The following is a 19,008-nucleotide window of genomic DNA, read 5'->3' on the forward strand; positions in this document are numbered from 1 at the left end:
TGTTGGAGATCAAAAAAACAAACTATAATTGCTAACTCTACTATGGAGGCTGAACTAATTGCTTTAGCTTCAACTTCAGCTAGTGAGGAAGCGAATTGGTTAAGAGATTTGTTATTTCAAATACCTTATTTTGAAAAACCAATTCCTCCTATTTTAATTCATTGTGATAGCACCGCTGCGATTGGTAGAGTTCAAAATTGTTACTACAACGGTAAATCCAGACCTATAAGGAGGAAACACAGTAATGTAAGATCATATTTGACAAATGGTACCATTAATGTTGATTATGTCAAATCTTGTAATAATCTTGCAGATCCTCTAACTAAGGCCTTAACAGAGAAAAGGTCTGGAGCACATCGAGGGGGATGGGATTGAAGCCTACAAATATGTGAGTCATATATGAGGAAACCCAACCTGGGGACTAGAGATCCTATAACCAGGTTCAAAGGGAAAAACTAATCATATGATGACTTGTTGTGAAAAATGCACTATCTTTTTATTCCCTCCCTATGATGTGAGTGCAGTGTTTCCTGTAGTTTGTGAAGGTTGAGTTGATAAAACTCTTAATGAATAGTTGTAGCCCGTATGGGTGGAGTGCTAAGCTTACAGGAGCACTCTCGACAGATTTCACCTATGTGATGTGTGGAAGTAGGTCGCTCCTATGAGAATTGGGCTTATTCTCAAAAGCACTCATGAAACTGGGATAGCACATGACCATAACGTGCTGGCTTTTAAAGCTCATGTCAACACCTTGATTATTATGTGTGAGCAGTGATATTTTATTTCCCTTAAGCAGTTATAGTTCAAGTCTGAGACCACTACAACTCTGGAGTAAAAGTTACTGTTTCACTAAGTGGAGGTTCAATGCAGAGCACACCTTCATTATGCATAGTAGTTTTCCTTCGGCTGATAGACTCTGTTGTGAATATTAAAATGAGTGGGGAAATGTTAGTGTGGCATTTTAATATTTTAAGAATGTATTGCCACATAGTCATTGGTACTGCCGTTTGGTTGACTTCTTATGGGCTGCAGAATGTTAATGTTAATATTAATTGCTACATTACTCACTAGTGCATTACTCCATTTTGGAGTTACAATATTTGTTACTGTTGCAGCTTGTCAACAAACTAACGGATGGTTTTTGACCATTAAGCCAAGGAAAGTTTCATTGTCCATTAAAACTTTTGTAACCTTTCATACATTATTTCACTAGTTATTCTTCATTATACCTTGTAACTTATGTAACTCCTAAGGCCATTTTCTTCACTATTTACTACCACATTATCTTCCTATGCATTGCTAGGAAGACTTCTTCTAGTATAAATAGTGGTGGTCTTCATTTGGTTTGGGATTACACAACATATAAGAAAAATATAGAGTGAAAGAGTTAGTCAAAAGAGAGTTCTTATTAGTTGAAGGGAGGTGTTCTTTTTGTGGAGCTTTGGACTCAACTCTTGTCCAGAGTTGTTGAGTTATACTTTGTGAAGGTTGTTGTATCCTAGAGGGGACAAGTCAAAGAGGACTACTGCTGGACCGGTGAAAACATTTGCTGCAGTGGGCTTGAATCTCCTTAAAGAGAGCGAGATATCTGCGCCTCAACCTGAAGAGATTTCTGTTTCTTCATTTTATTTCAATTGTAATCTTGTATTTTTTATTATCTTGAAAGTTTTCACTAACAATATATTATTTTATTAAAAAAGAGTTAATAATACTTTGAAAATCCAAATTTGATTATTAGTAATTCAGTTAATGGAAAATGATTATCTAATTAAAAAGGGAGCAATTCTTAATTTGCTAAAGTGAATAAGTAGCTTTTATTGAACTCCAATTTGGTTGCTGGACAGAATTATGCATGTAGTATTAATGTAGAGATTAGTTATGTAGGGATAAAATTTATAAAGTTTAATTATTCATTGTATTAATTATTTTATTTTTTATATTGCATAAAATAATATATAAATTGATTCATAACTTATACATATTTTATTTATGAAAGATTGTAAAATGATAATCAAACACAGTACACTTTCCCTTAATTATTGTAATTAAAAGCAAAAGGACAATCAGTCATATCACTTATCTTAATTTTGTTCCCTTTTTCATTCTAATTAATTTAATTGAGTGAATCATGCATTATCATAATTTGCCAGTCTTTAATTTGTCTTTGATTATAATGTTATTTAATCATTAAAAAAATGTCATTTAGCTCCCTAGAAGGTGATAGTCCTAATAAGGATGCACATCTTAAAACATTTATTTTCTATAAAAAAAAACTAAAAAAAAATTCTAAGATGTTTCATTTTAAGAGTCAGAAATAAAAAAAACCTCAGTGCTTTCTGACGTTTTAGATTTTCTCTTTTAAACTAATTTATTTTCATGTTGGGTAGGTAAAAAAGAAATGAATCTCAACTCAAGAATTGTCCAAATTCATATAAGAAAATATATTATTATTATTATTATTTATTCAACGTGATACTCTTCAGTTCTCTGTTTCACATTCAAGATTGGATATCCAGTGCATGAGTAATTTAATCTGAAGGTTCGTTCATCAATAAACATTGATTACAATAGGTTCTGCTCTAAAATCGTGTAAAGAAATGAATCTTGAACCTAACTCAATCCTAAAAGTTAATTTATTCAAGGAAAAATTTATATATAGTTTATGGAACACCTGAACGTATAATTATTCTATATAACTAAATATTTTATATACATATTTTCTAAAACTGATCTAATGTTACTTGGGTTGATATCACTATATAAAAAATTGATAATGCGCTTAGATTAAAGGCTCAATTATTGCAAAATTCAATTCTCACTTATTATATTTGATCAATAAATATCTCCATTTATAACTATTGTGTACAAAACTTTTTTTTGTTTTTGCTCTTAGGACAAGATTTGATCGAATCTCGATCCTATACATTATTTTTTTTGATTTATTATGATGTATGTTATTTCTATCTCTAAAATATATGATTAAAATGTGCATGTACATTATATCATTTTCGATTTCGTGAAATTATATTGAATGTATATTTTTGTTATTTTAATTGTATGCTAGTTAATTTATGATTCCTAATATAAATAATAAAAATTTACCCACACTCAATATTCAAATCCAATTAAATAAAATAATTTCAACAATTAAAATTTTAAATTATACTCCCTCCGTCCACTTTTATTTGTCATGTTGCATTTTCGAAAGTCATTTGACTTATTTTCAAAGTTAAATTAGATTACATTAATTCGATTTTTTAAACAAAAAAATTAGATATTCAAAAACTATACGAAAAGTACTACACATTGCAATTTTTTACCTATCAATATGATGAAAAAATATATCCTAAAATGTTAGTCAAAGTTTTTATAGTTTGACTCTAAAAATGGAAAGTATGACAATTAATAGTGGACGGAGGGAGTATATATAGAGAGAGAAATATTGAAAATACCACTAAATTTGGTGCGAATTATTAGTTTCGTTTATGATTTATTGACAGTCTTAAGAACACTCCCTACTTGACCAATTGAACTTAAATGCATCATTGATCTTGCCACATGGGTGATATACACTCCTAAATTCAAGTCTAGGAATGTTTTTAATACTTCTCTCGGCATTTTATTAAGAGTTTCACGCTCTTACAAGAGTTTGATACTACTTGTTATGTCATGTGGCAGACCAGAGACATATTTAAGTACAATTAATCAAATAGAGGAGTATTTTCAAAGTTGTCAATAGTTTGGCGATGAAATTATTCGTACCAAATTTAGAGGTATTTTCAATACTACTCTCTCTGCATTTTATTAAGAGTCTCACACTCCTAAAAGAGTTTGAGATCACTTGTTATGTCATGTGGCTAGGGCTGCTTATTGAACGAATTAGGCGGATAATTTTGCTTAACGGTTTAGCTTATCGGATACATGTTTTTAGATTTACTAATCCTCTAGCCAACCTATAAGACATCAGTTGGTTCAGTAACGGATTAATAATTATCGGGCGGTGTATCAGTTAACTTCTAATGTCTATGGTACTTTTTTTTCCGATGAATGCACCTTATAAAAAAAATGACATTTTAGCAATAACAAGATCAAATGGATAAATTGATCCAGACTTTCAATTAGTTGTCCCATTTTCATTGTTCAGTGGAAGCACTTTGTCAATGACTCGATAAATTGCGACATACTTTTCATGTACATATCTTCAGTGCTTTTCTGGTTTTAATGGTTTACAACTTTAGTCTTTAGGAGTTAGGACTAACAAAAGAAAAATATATAATCACTCTTATATATTATGGTAAAATATTAAATGAGGCTAATATCTAAAATAAAAATGTAAGTATGGTAACTCCTAACGGGTTAACAGTTTACCTGATAAGAAAATTGAATAATCCACCCTCACAGCAATAAGCAGTTAATTTTATAATATTTCAATCTGTTCTCCAACTGTTTATCCGTTAACTCAATCCCAATAAGTCAATTTTACGATTGATTTATCGATTACAGTTCGGTTTCGAACACTCCCTACATGTGACAGATCATGAATGTAAATAAGTTCAGTTATTCAAATAGATAATTATTTTTAAAAGTTGTCAATAGTTTCAGGATGAAATGATTCACGCCAAATTTAAAAGGTGTTTTCAGTACTTTTCTCGACATTCTATTAAGAATTTTGGGCTCCTATTAAGAGTTTAAAAATTGAGACTACTTGTTATGTTATGTGACAGATTAAAATTTAAATTCAGTTAGTCAAATAAATTAGCGAACGCAATTAAGGAAACACGGTTGGGAAACGGTGATGATTCTTGATTTTTCTGTGTCAATCTCACCAGAAACCAACAAATCTGTCCCCTAAACCTCACAGACCCCATTTTCCAGCCTCCTCCTCCATTTGTGTCTCTGTCTTTCTCTCTCTATATTCACTTTTCTCTCTCTATATATCTCTATCTCCGCCCCCTTTAGCCCCTTTTGTATTGTGTGTGTGTATGTACGACGAATTCTTAAGAGAAAGACAACAAAGACTCAGTCAGATACAAAAACAAAAACAAAAAACAAAAAAAAAGAGATAAAGGGGTAAGAGAAGAAGAAGATGGGGGTGTTAATTTGGACCATTGATTTCCCTTCTTCTCTCTTCTTTGTTGCTCCTGCAGTTTTAAGGTATTCTTCCAAAATCACTTCAGATTTGGTACTTTTCTTGGGTTTTGGCTTCATTGATTGGTAATATACTATACATCCACTATATTTACACCTTTTGTTATTAAAAAGTAAGAAAGAAAAAGTATACTATATAGTGATAAAGATTCAATTTTTATACTGTTTGTGTTGGAAAAAAAAGCCTATGCACTTTTACAGAGTTGATTTTCTTGGATTTGGGATTTTGTCATCTATGTATAAATAGGGATTTTTTGTTCCTAAAAGTTCATTCTTTTGTTGCACAAGAATTTGGGGTTGTGTGGGATTTCCCCTTTTTTGGTATTTTGCTGATTTTCCAATCTGGGGTTTTGTTTGTTTGATATAGGTTTGTTGTTAGAGAACTTTAGTATAGTTGTTGTGTTTGTAAAGATTTAGTCTTTTTGTTCAAGTTGTTGTTCTGGTTTGTTAGTTTTGAAGTTTGTCATTAGCAATTGTTTGTCTCCCAAAGAAAAGGAATTGTGAGATAGGAGATACTGTTTGGTGTTGTTGTATTGGCTGTCGATGGAGAATCATCATCCTTCGACTCGTTTGTCCATGGATTCGAGTGCATCTTCTTCACATGATGAATTAGACCTCGAGATGAGTAGACAAGTAGTCATAACTTGTCCACCTGATATTAATTTGCCTTTATCAGCTGAGCGTAGCCCTCCTCCGCAGCCATGGAACTCGGAACATTGTGATATTCTTGATGTCGGGCTTGGGACACAGGTTTATGAGCCTGAAAGTTCTATTAGTGCATCTAAAGTTGGAAGGAAATGTGCGAAACGTTTGGATAGTATTTGGGGTGCTTGGGTTTTCTTTAGCTTTTATTTTAGGCCTGTGTTAAATGAGAAATCGAAGGCAAAGATGGTAAGGGATAGTAATGGATATTCCGGGTTTGATAAATCTGATCTCCAGCTTGATTTGTTCATGGTTCAGCATGACATGGAGAACCTGTATATGTGGATTTTCAAGGAAAGGCCTGAGAATGCACTTGGTAAGATGCAGCTCCGGAGTTACATGAATGGGCATTCTCGTCAAGGGGAGCGTCCGTTTCCCTTTAGTGTTGACAAAGGTTTCGTTCGATCTCATAGAATGCAGAGGAAGCACTACAGGGGGCTGTCGAATCCTCAGTGTATTCATGGTATTGAGGTTGTTTCATCTCCCAGTCTTATGGTTCTTGATGAAGAGGAGCGCAAAAGATGGATGGAACTCACAGGTAGGGAACTCAACTTCAGTATTCCACACGAAGCAAGCGATTACAGTTCATGGAGAAACCTCCCCAACACTGAATTTGAGCTTGAGAGACCACTCCCACCAATTAAGAGTAATCCGCATTCCAATCCAAAGAAACTGGCTAATGGATCAGGGCTTAATTTGTTAACTCAGCCATCCAATCACAACAACGGGGATGCAATGGATCTACTACCTGCGAATGGCAAAAGGAAAAAGGATTTCTTCCCTCACGGTAACGAAGATGAGTGTTACCTGCAAGTAAATCCTCCTTCCTATCAAACTCCGGATCTTGAAATTAACCCAACTGAACCACATTGGTTACATGACTTTAGTGGGGTGATGAGGGATGTCTATGGGCCTGTAACAGCTGCAAAAAGCATATATGAAGATGAACAAGGTTACTTAATCGTACTCAGTTTGCCATTTGTAGATCTTCAAAGGGTGAAAGTTTCCTGGCGAAACACGCTCACACATGGTATAATAAAGGTGTCTTGTTTAAGCACATCTCGCATGCCATTCATCAACAGACAAAACAGAACTTTCAAGCTTGACGAGTCATCCTCAGAACACTGCCCTCCAGGTGAATTTGTCAGAGAAATTCCCCTGTCAACAAGAATCCCAGAAGATGCCAAAATTGAAGCGTACTACGACGAATCAGGAACTGTGCTCGAGATGTTGGTACCAAAACTTTGCGAAGGACCTGAAGAACATGAAGTTCGTGTTTGCCTCCGTCCTCACCTTGGGGGAAATGACCTCATGTTGACCTAAGTGGAGATGTACTAGTGCCTGTTAGGGGAAAGTGTGCTTCATTATGCACCAACTTAGTTTTCATATGATGTGGTTTTATGCAATTGTATGATCTATATATTCCATTTGCACACACTAGATGTTGTTGGTAGGTTTTCCCAGTCTAGCTGTAGCTTCTCTTGCAACACTATTTGCTATGATATTTGATACCCTTTTTTTAGTAGGGAGTAATTGATATTTTGGTAGAGTTGATTGAAACTAAGTCTATGTAGATGATGTTCTGTTGGTATTGAAAAAAAGTATTACAATCCTATATGAACCTCAATCAGTGAAGATATTGGAGAGCCTATGTTGTATCTAAGGACCACAAACCCAAGGCAATGGAGTAATTGTGGTCACTGGTCAGCATGTGACAATTAAAATGAAGAAAGCTGAGTCAAATTTTGCTTTTTGTTTCTGGAATAGTGCATGTCATCATCAACTTGCAAACGGTGTGGTCAATGGTGGCAACTGCTACCCACTGGTTTTATTGGTCCCCTCTTCAGCGGACTACTTTTCCCTTTTAGTATTTTATGTAGGAATAGTCAAAAGAACTACGTGCTAATTTCATATTCCACTTGTATTGAGATAGTGGGATAACTGAAATAACTTTCAAACGATACAAGAGCTATCAATGGATAATCGACCTTTCAGATCAGAAATCGTCCAATTATCATACTTGACATTTCCTTTATCACAAACTTAGGAGTGAGTAAACAATATTTTATCCACTAACAAACATTTCGTAGGGCATCACAATAAACAAAACATGAATTCATTAGACAAATGATCGAATGTTACTTTTAATCCTGTGTCTATCTTCAATAAACAAAGAGAGCCAGAACTAGTAGCCAGAAGCATCAATATCACAAGAGTGGTCACAGAACGAATAACACAGTGAATATTAAGGCATAGATATTAGATTAAACGGGACAGCAAAGCTTTTTAGCAAAATCTGAAATTATAAATCCGAAAAATGATAGTATACTTGATAAACAAGTTCAAGCCAAAATACGCAAAAGTATCACCATTAACTAAAAACTACGATGCAGAAATTATAAAATGGAGTTCTTAAGGATAAAAACTAACTGACGAAACCAAAAACATGAGGAGCAGAAACAGCTTAGTCGACCTCCTCGATCTTAGGACCGGCACCGCTGCCACCACTAGGAGCAGGACCATCATCACCCATGTCAGCACCCATGTCACCACCAGCACCTTGGTACATCTTGGCAATAATTGGATTGCAGATGCTCTCCAACTCCTTCATCTTGTCCTCAAATTCATCAGACTCAGCAAGCTGGTTGGCATCGAGCCACTGGATGGCCTGCTCAATGGCTTCCTCAATCTTCTTCCTGTCTGCCTCAGGCAGCTTGGATGCAATCTTCTCATCCTTGATGGTGTTCCTCATGTTGTATGCATAGTTCTCCAAAGCATTCTTTGCCTCTACCTTCTTCTTGTGGTCTTCATCCTCAGACTTGTACTTCTCTGCTTCTTGAACCATCTTCTCAATCTCCTCCTTGGAGAGCCTGCCCTTGTCGTTGGTGATGGTGATCTTGTTCTTTTGTCCAGTAGTCTTGTCCTCAGCAGAAACATTCAAGATACCATTGGCATCAATGTCAAAGCACACTGTGATCTGAGGAACTCCCCTGGGAGCAGGAGGAATACCAGAGAGCTCAAATTTGCCAAGCAAGTTGTTGTCCCTGGTCCTAGTTCTCTCACCTTCATAGACCTGGATCAACACACCTGGCTGATTGTCTGAGTAGGTTGAGAAGACCTGTTCTTTCTTGGTTGGGATAGTGGTGTTTCTAGGGATCAATACAGTCATGACACCTCCAGCAGTTTCCAGTCCAAGGGAAAGAGGGGTAACATCCAACAACAACAGGTCTTGCACCTTCTCGTTACCTTCACCACTCAAAATTGCAGCTTGTACAGCAGCACCGTAAGCAACAGCTTCATCAGGGTTGATGCTCTTGCAGAGCTCCTTCCCATTGAAAAAGTCTTGCAATAGCTGCTGAACCTTGGGAATCCTGGTGGAGCCACCAACAAGTACAACATCATGGATAGAGTTCTTGTCCATCTTAGCATCTCTCAAACACTTTTCAACTGGTTCCATACACTTCCTGAACAGATCCATGTTAAGCTCCTCAAATCTAGCACGGGTGATGGTGGAATAGAAATCAATACCCTCATAGAGAGAATCAATCTCAATTGTGGTCTGAGCAGTGGATGAAAGGGTCCTCTTCGCCCTCTCACAAGCAGTTCTCAACCTTCTAAGTGCCCTAGGGTTACCGCTGATATCCTTTTTGTTCTTCCTCTTAAATTCTTGAACAAAATGGGTGACCATCCTGTTGTCAAAGTCCTCACCTCCAAGATGAGTGTCTCCAGCAGTAGCCTTCACCTCAAAGATACCTTCCTCAATGGTGAGGAGAGATACATCGAAGGTACCACCACCAAGATCAAAGATCAACACATTCTTCTCACCAACACTAGTTGCCTTCTTATCCAGACCATAAGCAATGGCAGCTGCTGTAGGCTCGTTGATAATACGCATGACATTCAAACCAGCAATAACACCAGCATCCTTAGTGGCCTGACGCTGAGAGTCGTTAAAGTAGGCTGGCACGGTAACCACAGCATTCTTGACAGTGGAACCAAGGAAAGCTTCAGCAATCTCCCTCATCTTAATGAGCACCATAGAAGAGATTTCCTCAGCAGCAAACTGCTTTTCCTCACCCTTGTAGTTAACAACAATCATTGGCTTATCACCAGGTCCAGGAATGACCTTAAATGGCCAGTGCTTGATGTCACTTTGCACTGTGGCATCACTAAATCTCCTACCAATCAACCTTTTTGCATCTGCATTATAAATAAATTTGTTCAACATATAGATCTTAAAACAACCTAAACATTAACCAAAAATTTTCTCTACCAAATATTAATTACTTGAAGATGCAAATTTCAATACATTATTTATTACTTAAAATTAGGTTTTCCAACAAAAGTCTACTTGACCAATAAAATGACTATAATATTATGCAAGTAGTTCAGCAATCAGAAAAATACAACCAAACCTCACCAGACCTCTCCAAGTCAGTTCTCCAGACAATTTTCCACTATAATAAGCATAGATATCAAGATAAAAGAAATTAACTAGCTAAAATACAAGGACAAGCATTGGACTTCAGCAAGAACCTAGATAAAACAATAAATTAAGCAGAATATCTAGCACTGCAACCTTTTCTATTCTTCATACGTACATGTCAAAAATATGACGGACTTCAAAAACAGTTTCAAACTCCGTATGGACATGTCAAACAAGATATGCCACAGAAAAAGAACTTCAAACAATGTCAAAACTTCAAATAGTTAAGAATAGTTTTATGCAGATTCTTATATATAAGAGTAAAGCTTTCAATATGAAAAGAAAATTCATCAAAGTGCAAATAAACTCAAAAGTTACAAGGTCAATTCAACTCTATATAAGCACAAGCAAATACTAGAACATAAAAATAAATCGCTCATCATCTTCATAAAAATCCAGTGGAGATCTAACTGGAGATCTACACTAGGTAAACTTACAAGGTCAACATCTTAAACTTTATTTCAATTATCAACAAAGACACGAATCTATAGATATCACTGGACTAATCAAAGTAGCACAACTTCCAAACTTCCCAATCAACATATCATATACAGACAGACACATAGCACAGCACCTAGAAAGTGGAAACCATATCACAAACTAGTAACTATCATACTAGTCATGAAACTTGTAAGATATGTCTAATACTCTTCATCTACTTACTTAATATCCAAATCTTAATTGAAAAGGACTAGATCTAGACTATCTATATCCAAAAAATTAGAAACTACACAAGTACTCATGAAAATATTAAGTAAATAGTGTTTATCTAGCCTCGGAACATAAAAACTAAAGCTTCACAGTAAATCTAGTCAGATCTAGCACGATAAGTAAGCTAAACTGATTATCAATAAGCAATGAACATCCAACTAATTAGAACGACAGCAACAGTATGAAAAACAGAGATTGATACAGAATCATAGATCACATAACGTCAGCTAAACTGATTAGAACGACAGCAGCAGTATGAACATACAGAGATTGATAAATCATCATAGATCATGAATGAAAAAACTTGTACAAAGAGTAGATCGAGATCTTACCGAATACAGTGTTGATAGGGTTCATAGCGACCTGATTCTTAGCAGCATCACCAATGAGACGCTCAGAGTCAGTGAATCCAACATAAGACGGTGTAGTCCTGTTACCTTGATCATTAGCGATGATCTCAACACGATCATGCTGCCAAACACCAACGCAAGAGTATGTGGTACCAAGATCAATACCGATAGCTGGACCTTCACCCTTTCCAGCCATATCTACTACTGTAAATCTCTGCTATTCTCTCCTTCGCTTAGTGTCGGCGAGTTTTTAAAGAAAGGAGAGGCAGCAAAAGAGCTTTGAGGAACTAGGGTTTGTAAGGAGGAAAAATGTAAAGAGAAAGACGAGACTTTATAAGGAGTAGAATTCTAGAATGTTCCTAAACCCTAAGACTGAGAATGTGTTTATAGCCGTTAGATCTCTGATATGATGCTTTAACGGTCTGTGATTTGTTTTACTTAATCCCGCTAGCCAGATTTGACTAGTTTTTGTTGCTTCCCACTTGGCCAAAATAGTTTGGCAATTTTATGTTTTATAGTATTTTTTATTTTTTTGACATAATATAAATAGCATAACATAACTATTCAAATTCTTCAAAAAAACAAAAACAAATTTTATTACATTTATAACATAATAAAAACAAAACAATATGTTACGAAATGAAATATTTCATTGTATTGTTAGTTTAAATATGATATTTGTTTTGATTGTTACTTAAATTCTATTGTATCGTATCGTTTAATTCCATCGTTATGTAACGATGAAAAGAACCATTTTATATAGGGAAAATTATGCGGTTAGGCTAACATAGCTACAGTTTGCATTAATTATGATTCGAAACTTACTTCTAGCTATAATTAATTACAATTCGAAAATTATACAAATACAAATGTATAATTTGTGTGTGTTTGTACAAAGCAATAGAGAGACTGGATATACAATACAAATAAATATTTATCTATCCTATACACTTATAATTATACAAATACAAATCTCTCTTTGCCCAATTCTCTTCTACCTCTCTCTATATATACACACACAATTTATACAAATACAAATGTATAATTTGTGTTTGTATAAAGCGAGAGAGATTGGATATACAAATATAAATGTTTGAACTCGATTCAATTGTATACGGATACAAATTGTATGTAGATAAACAAATACAATTATTGATACATATACATACTAGTTACATATATACAATTATCTACCCAATATACAAATACAATTCACCTCTCTCCACTCTCTACCCTTTCTCGCTCGCCTCTTTCTTCCCTCTCCCAATCTCGCTCGCCTCTCTCCTCACTCTCTCAATCTCGTTCACCTATCTCCTCCCTCTAACATGTAGCTACGAATCGTAATTGGCAAACTATAGCTATAGAAACTAATTGAATTATTTTGAGTGACTATATGTGAAAATTTCTCTTTTATGTAAAGATCGATTTGGTATGATCGCATCGTTACCTTTATATTTTCTTCTTGTTTTGTCTTTATTTATTGTTTATTAATTATATTTCATCTTTTATCCATACATTTAAATAGTAGTTGTACCTCGTACCCTACTTTTTTTTGTAGATTTATCATTCAAATTATGGATGTATGACATTATGTAACGACGCAGAATGATACAATCTATCCAAACATTGTATTCATTAAAACTATATAGTATTATAGTACAATACAACAAATACAATATAATAGGATACATTATGAAACTATATGTAACAACCATCTCAATTAAGGGTAAATGGATTAATTGATATTTTTTATTCTTTATTAGTTATTACTATCATTTATCTTCCTTTTTAATAACATCTATATTTCTCACTTATTTATAGCGCACATCTTACGAAATTGTGACAAAATTTTAAAGCATTCAGTAATATTAAGACTCACACATAGTTTTTAGTGTAAAATTGTGATAACGATAAAGATTGTACGAGTATAATCATATATCATATATATATATATAAAAGAGAATCTTAGGCCCGCATACGTGGCGCAACCACAAATCAAAATTCTCTTTCAATTTATTTATTTATAAAATTAGTCTTCCCCTTTCATGAAAAGTTGTGAAATTTATGATAAATTGTGACTTTTATAAAAAGTTGCAACTTTAATGAAGAGTTGCGACTTTTAGAAAAAGTTGTGACTTTTATGAAAAATTGTGACTTTAATGAAGAGTTGCGACTTTTATGAAAAGTTGTGACTTTTATGAAAGTTTGTGACCTTTCTGAAGGGTTGCAACTCATCCAAATAGTTGTAACCTTTCAGATAAGGCACAATAAACATTTGTTCACACTATCTTTTGTTGTCTATAAATAGAGAGATTTCCTCTCATTTTAAAACAATGAAAATTCCGAACCTCTTCTTCTTTTTTCACAATTAAATATTTATGTACTTTGATCCTGTTGAGTGACTCACTGACACATTTGCTTATGTAACATATCCTGGTATGTATTTATACAGTCATTAATTTATGCTTATGTTATTAAGGATAAATGATAAGATGTAAAAAAATTATTTTCCTTTACATTATTAATGTTTGTTACTACGTAATCTTATATGTAAGATAATATAGTGTTTTAGTTTTAATGACTGATAGATTTTAAATATTATTTTATAAATTCCATGATATTAAATTTCCGCCCGAAGCGCGGATAATTTTACTAGTATAGATATAATATAATAAGATCCAGAGCTTACCAAAGAATTTGTGGTTCATATAAATTTTAAACTTCATCGATGGTTCTATAAGTTTGATCTTGTTTTATTTTGGTCTGTTTCATAATCTACGAGATATCAGATTCAATGAATTGTAATCATGTGTGAAAATCCAGCAAAACTTCTTATTATTCCATTTCTTAATTACCATCCTGGTCAAAGGCATTATTGAACTAGTTAAAGGTCTCTAAGATGGTGTTGTAGTTTTTTTATTAGCTTTAGCAAAGGTGAGAAAATTTGGGACATGCTCAATTGATTTTGATTAGGAATCAAACCTTGTTAAGGTAACTTTCAATTGATCAAGATTGAGATATAGTTGTTACTAACACAAAATAGAATAAGAGCTCGTTTGGATTGACTTATTTTAAGTGTTTTTAAGTAGGCGTTTGGCCATGCGATACTATATCACGATATGGTGTCGTGAGATGGAATCAGCGTTTGGACATGAGATTTTACGCTGATTCCATCTCATGATTCCATATCATGAGAGGTAATACCATATTCAATAATTGATCCATGAGTTTATATTTTGTTAAAACAACCCCACATTTATATCTACTAACCATTTGTTTCACATGTAAATAAAATTTATAATCACATCATTACTTTTTAAAATTTATTATTACTTTAAATTTGGTGAATATAAATGATAAAGTAGAAATTCATTTGGTGAATATAAATGAGAACGAAGGGAGTAATACTTTTTTGATTTTTCATAATAAAAAAAAACGTCTTAATCTTATGACTAAGCATAATATTGATAAAAGACAATTTTTATTGGCGGTGCCGCACTTTCTTAATCTTAGTATTTGCAAAATGTCCGTTCATATGACTGAAGAATATCAAGTCCAATTGATTGAGGACTTGGGAAAATTTGATCAATTAGTTATTAATATTTAGTCAAGTGGACTAGTTATAATTTTTTGATTAAATTTTATTAGAAGTGTTTTTGACTCAAACTTGTGGTAACTTTTTAAAATTTTGTTATTCAATAATATTTAACTATTGATTTTTCTTGTACATAGTTAGAAGTCAGTGATGTTTGTTAATTTTTGTCTCAGTGTATTTAACTTCTAAGTTAATATTTACTCACTAATGTATGTTTTTTTTCTACTTTATAGGTTATTTGTAAGAGTAGTTGAGAGATATGAGCATATCAAGTATAAGTTATGTTCAATTTTTTTAATTAAATTAAAGTGAGATGAAACAATTACTTAAGTGAAGAACAAATAACTTTGTAATAATTTATTATGCGATTTTATAATTTTTGTTTATTTGATAAGATTGAATAAACAATTGGGACTATTTTAATAGTTTTATAACTTATGAGATTTTTATGTTTATGAGAAAATATACAACACAAAAATTCCATATCGCATGTCCAAACAAACCTTCAGTTTTATCTCATGATTCCATATCATGTTACCATATCATGATTTCATATCATGATACCATATCGCATGGCCAAACGGGCCCTTTTTAAGTCAATTTTGTTTTAAAGCACTTTTGAAATGTTTGGCTAGCTTAAAAAAGTGCTTATAAGCGCTTAGTTCTAAGCTAAAATGATAAAAATAAATGAGAAGTCACGGAATCAGAAACAATAAACAATATAACATAAAAATAGTCCATACCAACTAAACAATAAAGAAAATAAATTGCAGGAACCAAAATTCCCTATTTTAACACCATATTTCATCTTTGTTTCCACATCTTTATGGTCTTGTCACCCTCACAAGTAATAAGTATTGTACCAGTAACATCATATGTGAGAGCATATATAGCAGCATCAGTATCCATAGATGATCCAGGTTGAACCTTCGTTCGAGCTTGCTGAAAATTGTGACCGCTTGTCCAATCCCAAAACCACAAGCTTCCATTGTCACCTCCGGTAGCCATTACACCTTCATCATTCACCGCCATTGCATTGATTATCGTCATCTGTTGTGGAAGCATGTTATGTAAAAGTTGTCCATTCGGAAGGTTGAACTTTTTTATGTTGCCATCCGTCGATGCTGAAGCAAAAGATGAACAATTTCCCTTAGGATGATGAGCCATCGCGCGTACAGTTTTCTTGTGATGAGTGAGTGTTTCCATTGTCTTACCATATCTTATATCCCACAACTTTATGGTTGAGTCATGAGAACCTGTTACAACTACTTGAGGATGCGCGGGGAGAGTCAAAATAGACGAAACAGTGTTTTCATGTCCAGAAAAAGCATGAACGTGTGTTTTAGTCCGAATATCCCAAACCCTGCATACACAATCCCTAGACCCTGTGAACAAAACGTCGATTGTAGGATGAAGAGCCAAGCAATATACACCATGTAGATGACCATGAAAGGAATGAATTACCTTATTTTGTTCGAGGTCCCAACATTTAACTTGTTTATCCTCGCCACCTGAGAACATGTTTTTGTTGCGAATAGCAACGCCTCTTATTTGCCCAACATGACCCGTCAACGTAAGCTTTAGCCTACCACTTGCTAAATCCCATATCTTGATAGTATGATCCGCGGAACCTGTACAGAACCAAGTATTATTAGGATCTACTGCAACTGATCGCACCCAACCCGAATGACCACTAATAACCCTGTAATTTCTCCAACCTCTCTCCATTATGTCTATATACTACCAATAACGGAACCAGAATTTTTAATAAGGAGGTTCAAAATCTGAGAAGTAAACACACGAACTACTCCAAGGGGAGTATAAATGTCAGATTTTGATTTCATAATCTCATAATAATACCCATATTTATAATAGTACTCTGTATTAATGACCTAATTTGACTAAAATTAGAAAAACAATTACCAAATCCTAAACAATTTAGGATTTATAATCTTCCAAATTTGTTTAAATTATTACTAATTTTTAAATTTGAATTTAAATTTGAATTCGAACAGAATTAGGACTACCTCAACTGTGCGTGTAAATTACGAATAAGAGTTAAAAGCTTTTATAAATATTCCGCCATTAGAGCTTACCTCTGTATTCTGATAAATCAATGGAGAAGAGAATTCAAGAGCACGCTATCTGCAATGCTACACGCCTTTTTTTATGGAACGAGAATCTCACAAAGAATCAGATTTCACCTTCCGAAGGCTTATGCATCTGTTATATTCGAAGTACATTCACCACGATTCAGCCTTGTATATTCGATTACAAGTATAAAAAACTCACAGATTGGAAGCATTCTACCGTCATCCCGTTTGATTTATCAAAGTTACTGAACAAAGATGCATCATTAGGTACATTGCTTGTTTCTTCTACTCTTCAGTTTCTGCCGCAAACTATCAAACAGTTAGGGGACGATATCTCTTTTTCTCTATTCACACGATTTCAATTTACTCAAGCTTTTCTTAAGCCATCGCCACGACCTACGTACGTAATAGTTCTCGAAATCTCACATATTCGTTGTTGCGATTTTCGTCCTCCATTTGATTTAGCCTTACCGCCCAATTTCCTACCTCCTCTTGCTCCGTCTCATCGTCGATTTGAAAAGAATTGGAACGATGTGGCAGCTTGTGTGAGTAATGTTGAATTTGTTAACGATCCGTATAATCGATATCGTGGGGATGTTGTTGCGTATCTGAGGAAGTTAAGGGATTATACTGGTGAAGGTGGGATTTGTCCAACGAAACCACCTATTGCAGTGGATGTAGCTAGAGGATTTGTTGAAGTTGAGGTATGTTATCGATCGTGGTGTCCAGGTTCAGCTTATTGCATTGAGGAATTAGTAGATGAGAGTTGCCCTGTTTGTTGTGATGAGTTTAGAGATGAGAATGAAGTGATTGCAACTTATTGTTCGCATGTTTTTCATATAAAGTGTCTATTGCCATGGCTATTGAAGAAAAACACTTGTCCAACTTGTCGAGCTGTTTATCCTTTGCATTATTCGCCTATTTTGGATCGTCAACTTCAGTAAAAAACGATTCTATAGCAAGAACTTGAACCTGAGACATTAGTTAAGAGGAAGGAAGGAATACAGGAATGTGCCAATCGATTCGACTAGTTTGCCTTGAGTTAGGATACAACCAAGATCTCCTCTTTGATTCTTAGGCCGTTTCAAGTTTAAGTCTATCCATGAGGTCCACTAAAAGGTCACCCTCATCTCCAAGTTATATTCGGCAACCAACTGGGGTCATGTGGATCCGGCCTCCCATCTGCCCCCCTTGCCTGGACCTTCCATGACGGAAGTACATAAAACGTAACCTTGATCTCCTTACTTTCTCCTTTAATAAGATCGAGCTAAGGAGTGACCGAGGATCGACTTAAACTTGAAACGAACCGTAATTTTAGATGTATTGCTTTGTTTCCCTCAAATTAGGACAATGGAGAAAAAGCCTTTTGAAATAAAGTTGTTTTGTTTCTCTCAAATTCTCAATTACGGGCTGTTTTGCCTTTCACTCAAGGTTCTTATCAAATATTTAAAGATGATAATTTAATAATATAAATACTTATTCACATATAATGTTTACATCAAATTAATACAATTTATAACGATTAAGTGATTTAATATAGTAATTATGTACGCCAATCAATTAATCATGAATAATTATTAATTATATACATTCAAATATATATCTTGCATCCATTAATTATTGGGAAAATTGTATATAATAGCAAACTATTAATTCAAATTAAATGCTATAAATATACTTTGATTTAATTGTACCCTACAACAAACTAGTGCTATTTTCGCCACTCTCCCTGGTGGAATCTCGCTCGCCACTCTCGTTTGGTGGCAGTCTCGCTCGCCTCTCTCACTTTATACAAAAACGCAAATGTATAAAATGCGTTTGTGTTTGTATAAAGTGAGAGAAAATTGTATATATACATATATTTTCGTTCCCCTCTCTCCCCTCTCCAAGATCTCGCTCGCCACTCTCCCAGATCTCGCTCGC

The 19,008-nt window shown here is 34.2% G+C and overlaps 5 protein-coding genes across 5 annotated transcripts in view; 3 read left to right on the forward strand and 2 right to left on the reverse strand.

Annotated features, from left to right (window-relative positions):
- Positions 1-4,785: 4,785 nt before the first annotated feature.
- LOC102580463 (uncharacterized) lies at positions 4,786-7,379 on the forward strand. The gene has a single exon (XM_006340979.2). It carries the CDS (start codon positions 5,692-5,694, stop codon positions 7,171-7,173), a length of 1,482 nt encoding a protein of 493 aa, XP_006341041.1. The 5' UTR covers positions 4,786-5,691; the 3' UTR covers positions 7,174-7,379.
- A 730-nt stretch (positions 7,380-8,109) lies between these two features.
- LOC102580808 (heat shock cognate 70 kDa protein 2-like) lies at positions 8,110-11,704 on the reverse strand. The gene is made up of 2 exons (XM_006340980.2): positions 11,380-11,704; positions 8,110-10,050 (listed from the first exon to the last, which is right to left on the reverse strand). Exons 1-2 carry the CDS (start codon positions 11,591-11,593, stop codon positions 8,315-8,317), a joined length of 1,950 nt encoding a protein of 649 aa, XP_006341042.1. The 5' UTR covers positions 11,594-11,704; the 3' UTR covers positions 8,110-8,314.
- A 4,086-nt stretch (positions 11,705-15,790) lies between these two features.
- Positions 15,791-16,720, reverse strand: LOC102583474 (protein pleiotropic regulatory locus 1-like). The gene has a single exon (XM_006341156.2). It carries the CDS (start codon positions 16,718-16,720, stop codon positions 15,797-15,799), a length of 924 nt encoding a protein of 307 aa, XP_006341218.1. The 3' UTR covers positions 15,791-15,796.
- A 374-nt stretch (positions 16,721-17,094) lies between these two features.
- LOC102583801 (uncharacterized) lies at positions 17,095-18,030 on the forward strand. The gene has a single exon (XM_006341157.2). It carries the CDS (start codon positions 17,109-17,111, stop codon positions 18,027-18,029), a length of 921 nt encoding a protein of 306 aa, XP_006341219.1. The 5' UTR covers positions 17,095-17,108; the 3' UTR covers position 18,030.
- A 405-nt stretch (positions 18,031-18,435) lies between these two features.
- The window catches only part of LOC102584132 (uncharacterized), a 5,393-nt gene continuing 4,820 nt past the window's right edge, over positions 18,436-19,008 (forward strand). The window contains exon 1 of the mRNA XM_015306040.1: positions 18,436-18,516. Within this exon, the coding sequence (XP_015161526.1) occupies positions 18,436-18,516 (81 nt within the window). The remainder of the gene's footprint in view (positions 18,517-19,008) is intronic.

The sequence above is a fragment of the Solanum tuberosum genome, unplaced genomic scaffold (genome assembly GCF_000226075.1).
Source record: "Solanum tuberosum cultivar DM 1-3 516 R44 unplaced genomic scaffold, SolTub_3.0 scf00021, whole genome shotgun sequence".
Lineage (NCBI taxonomy): Eukaryota > Viridiplantae > Streptophyta > Magnoliopsida > Solanales > Solanaceae > Solanum > Solanum tuberosum.

Excerpts from the sequence above, each read along its gene's own strand:
- LOC102583801 (XM_006341157.2), top strand. The coding sequence starts at position 17,109 with ATGGAGAAGAGAATTCAAGAGCACGCTATCTGCAATGCTACACGCCTT.
- LOC102580808 (XM_006340980.2), bottom strand. The coding sequence starts at position 11,593 with ATGGCTGGAAAGGGTGAAGGTCCAGCTATCGGTATTGATCTTGGTACC. Across the intron at positions 10,051-11,379 it reads CCCTATCAACACTGTATTCG|ATGCAAAAAGGTTGATTGGT; the intron begins GTAAGATCTCGA and ends TTTATAATGCAG.
- LOC102580463 (XM_006340979.2), top strand. The coding sequence starts at position 5,692 with ATGGAGAATCATCATCCTTCGACTCGTTTGTCCATGGATTCGAGTGCA.
- LOC102583474 (XM_006341156.2), bottom strand. The coding sequence starts at position 16,720 with ATGGAGAGAGGTTGGAGAAATTACAGGGTTATTAGTGGTCATTCGGGT.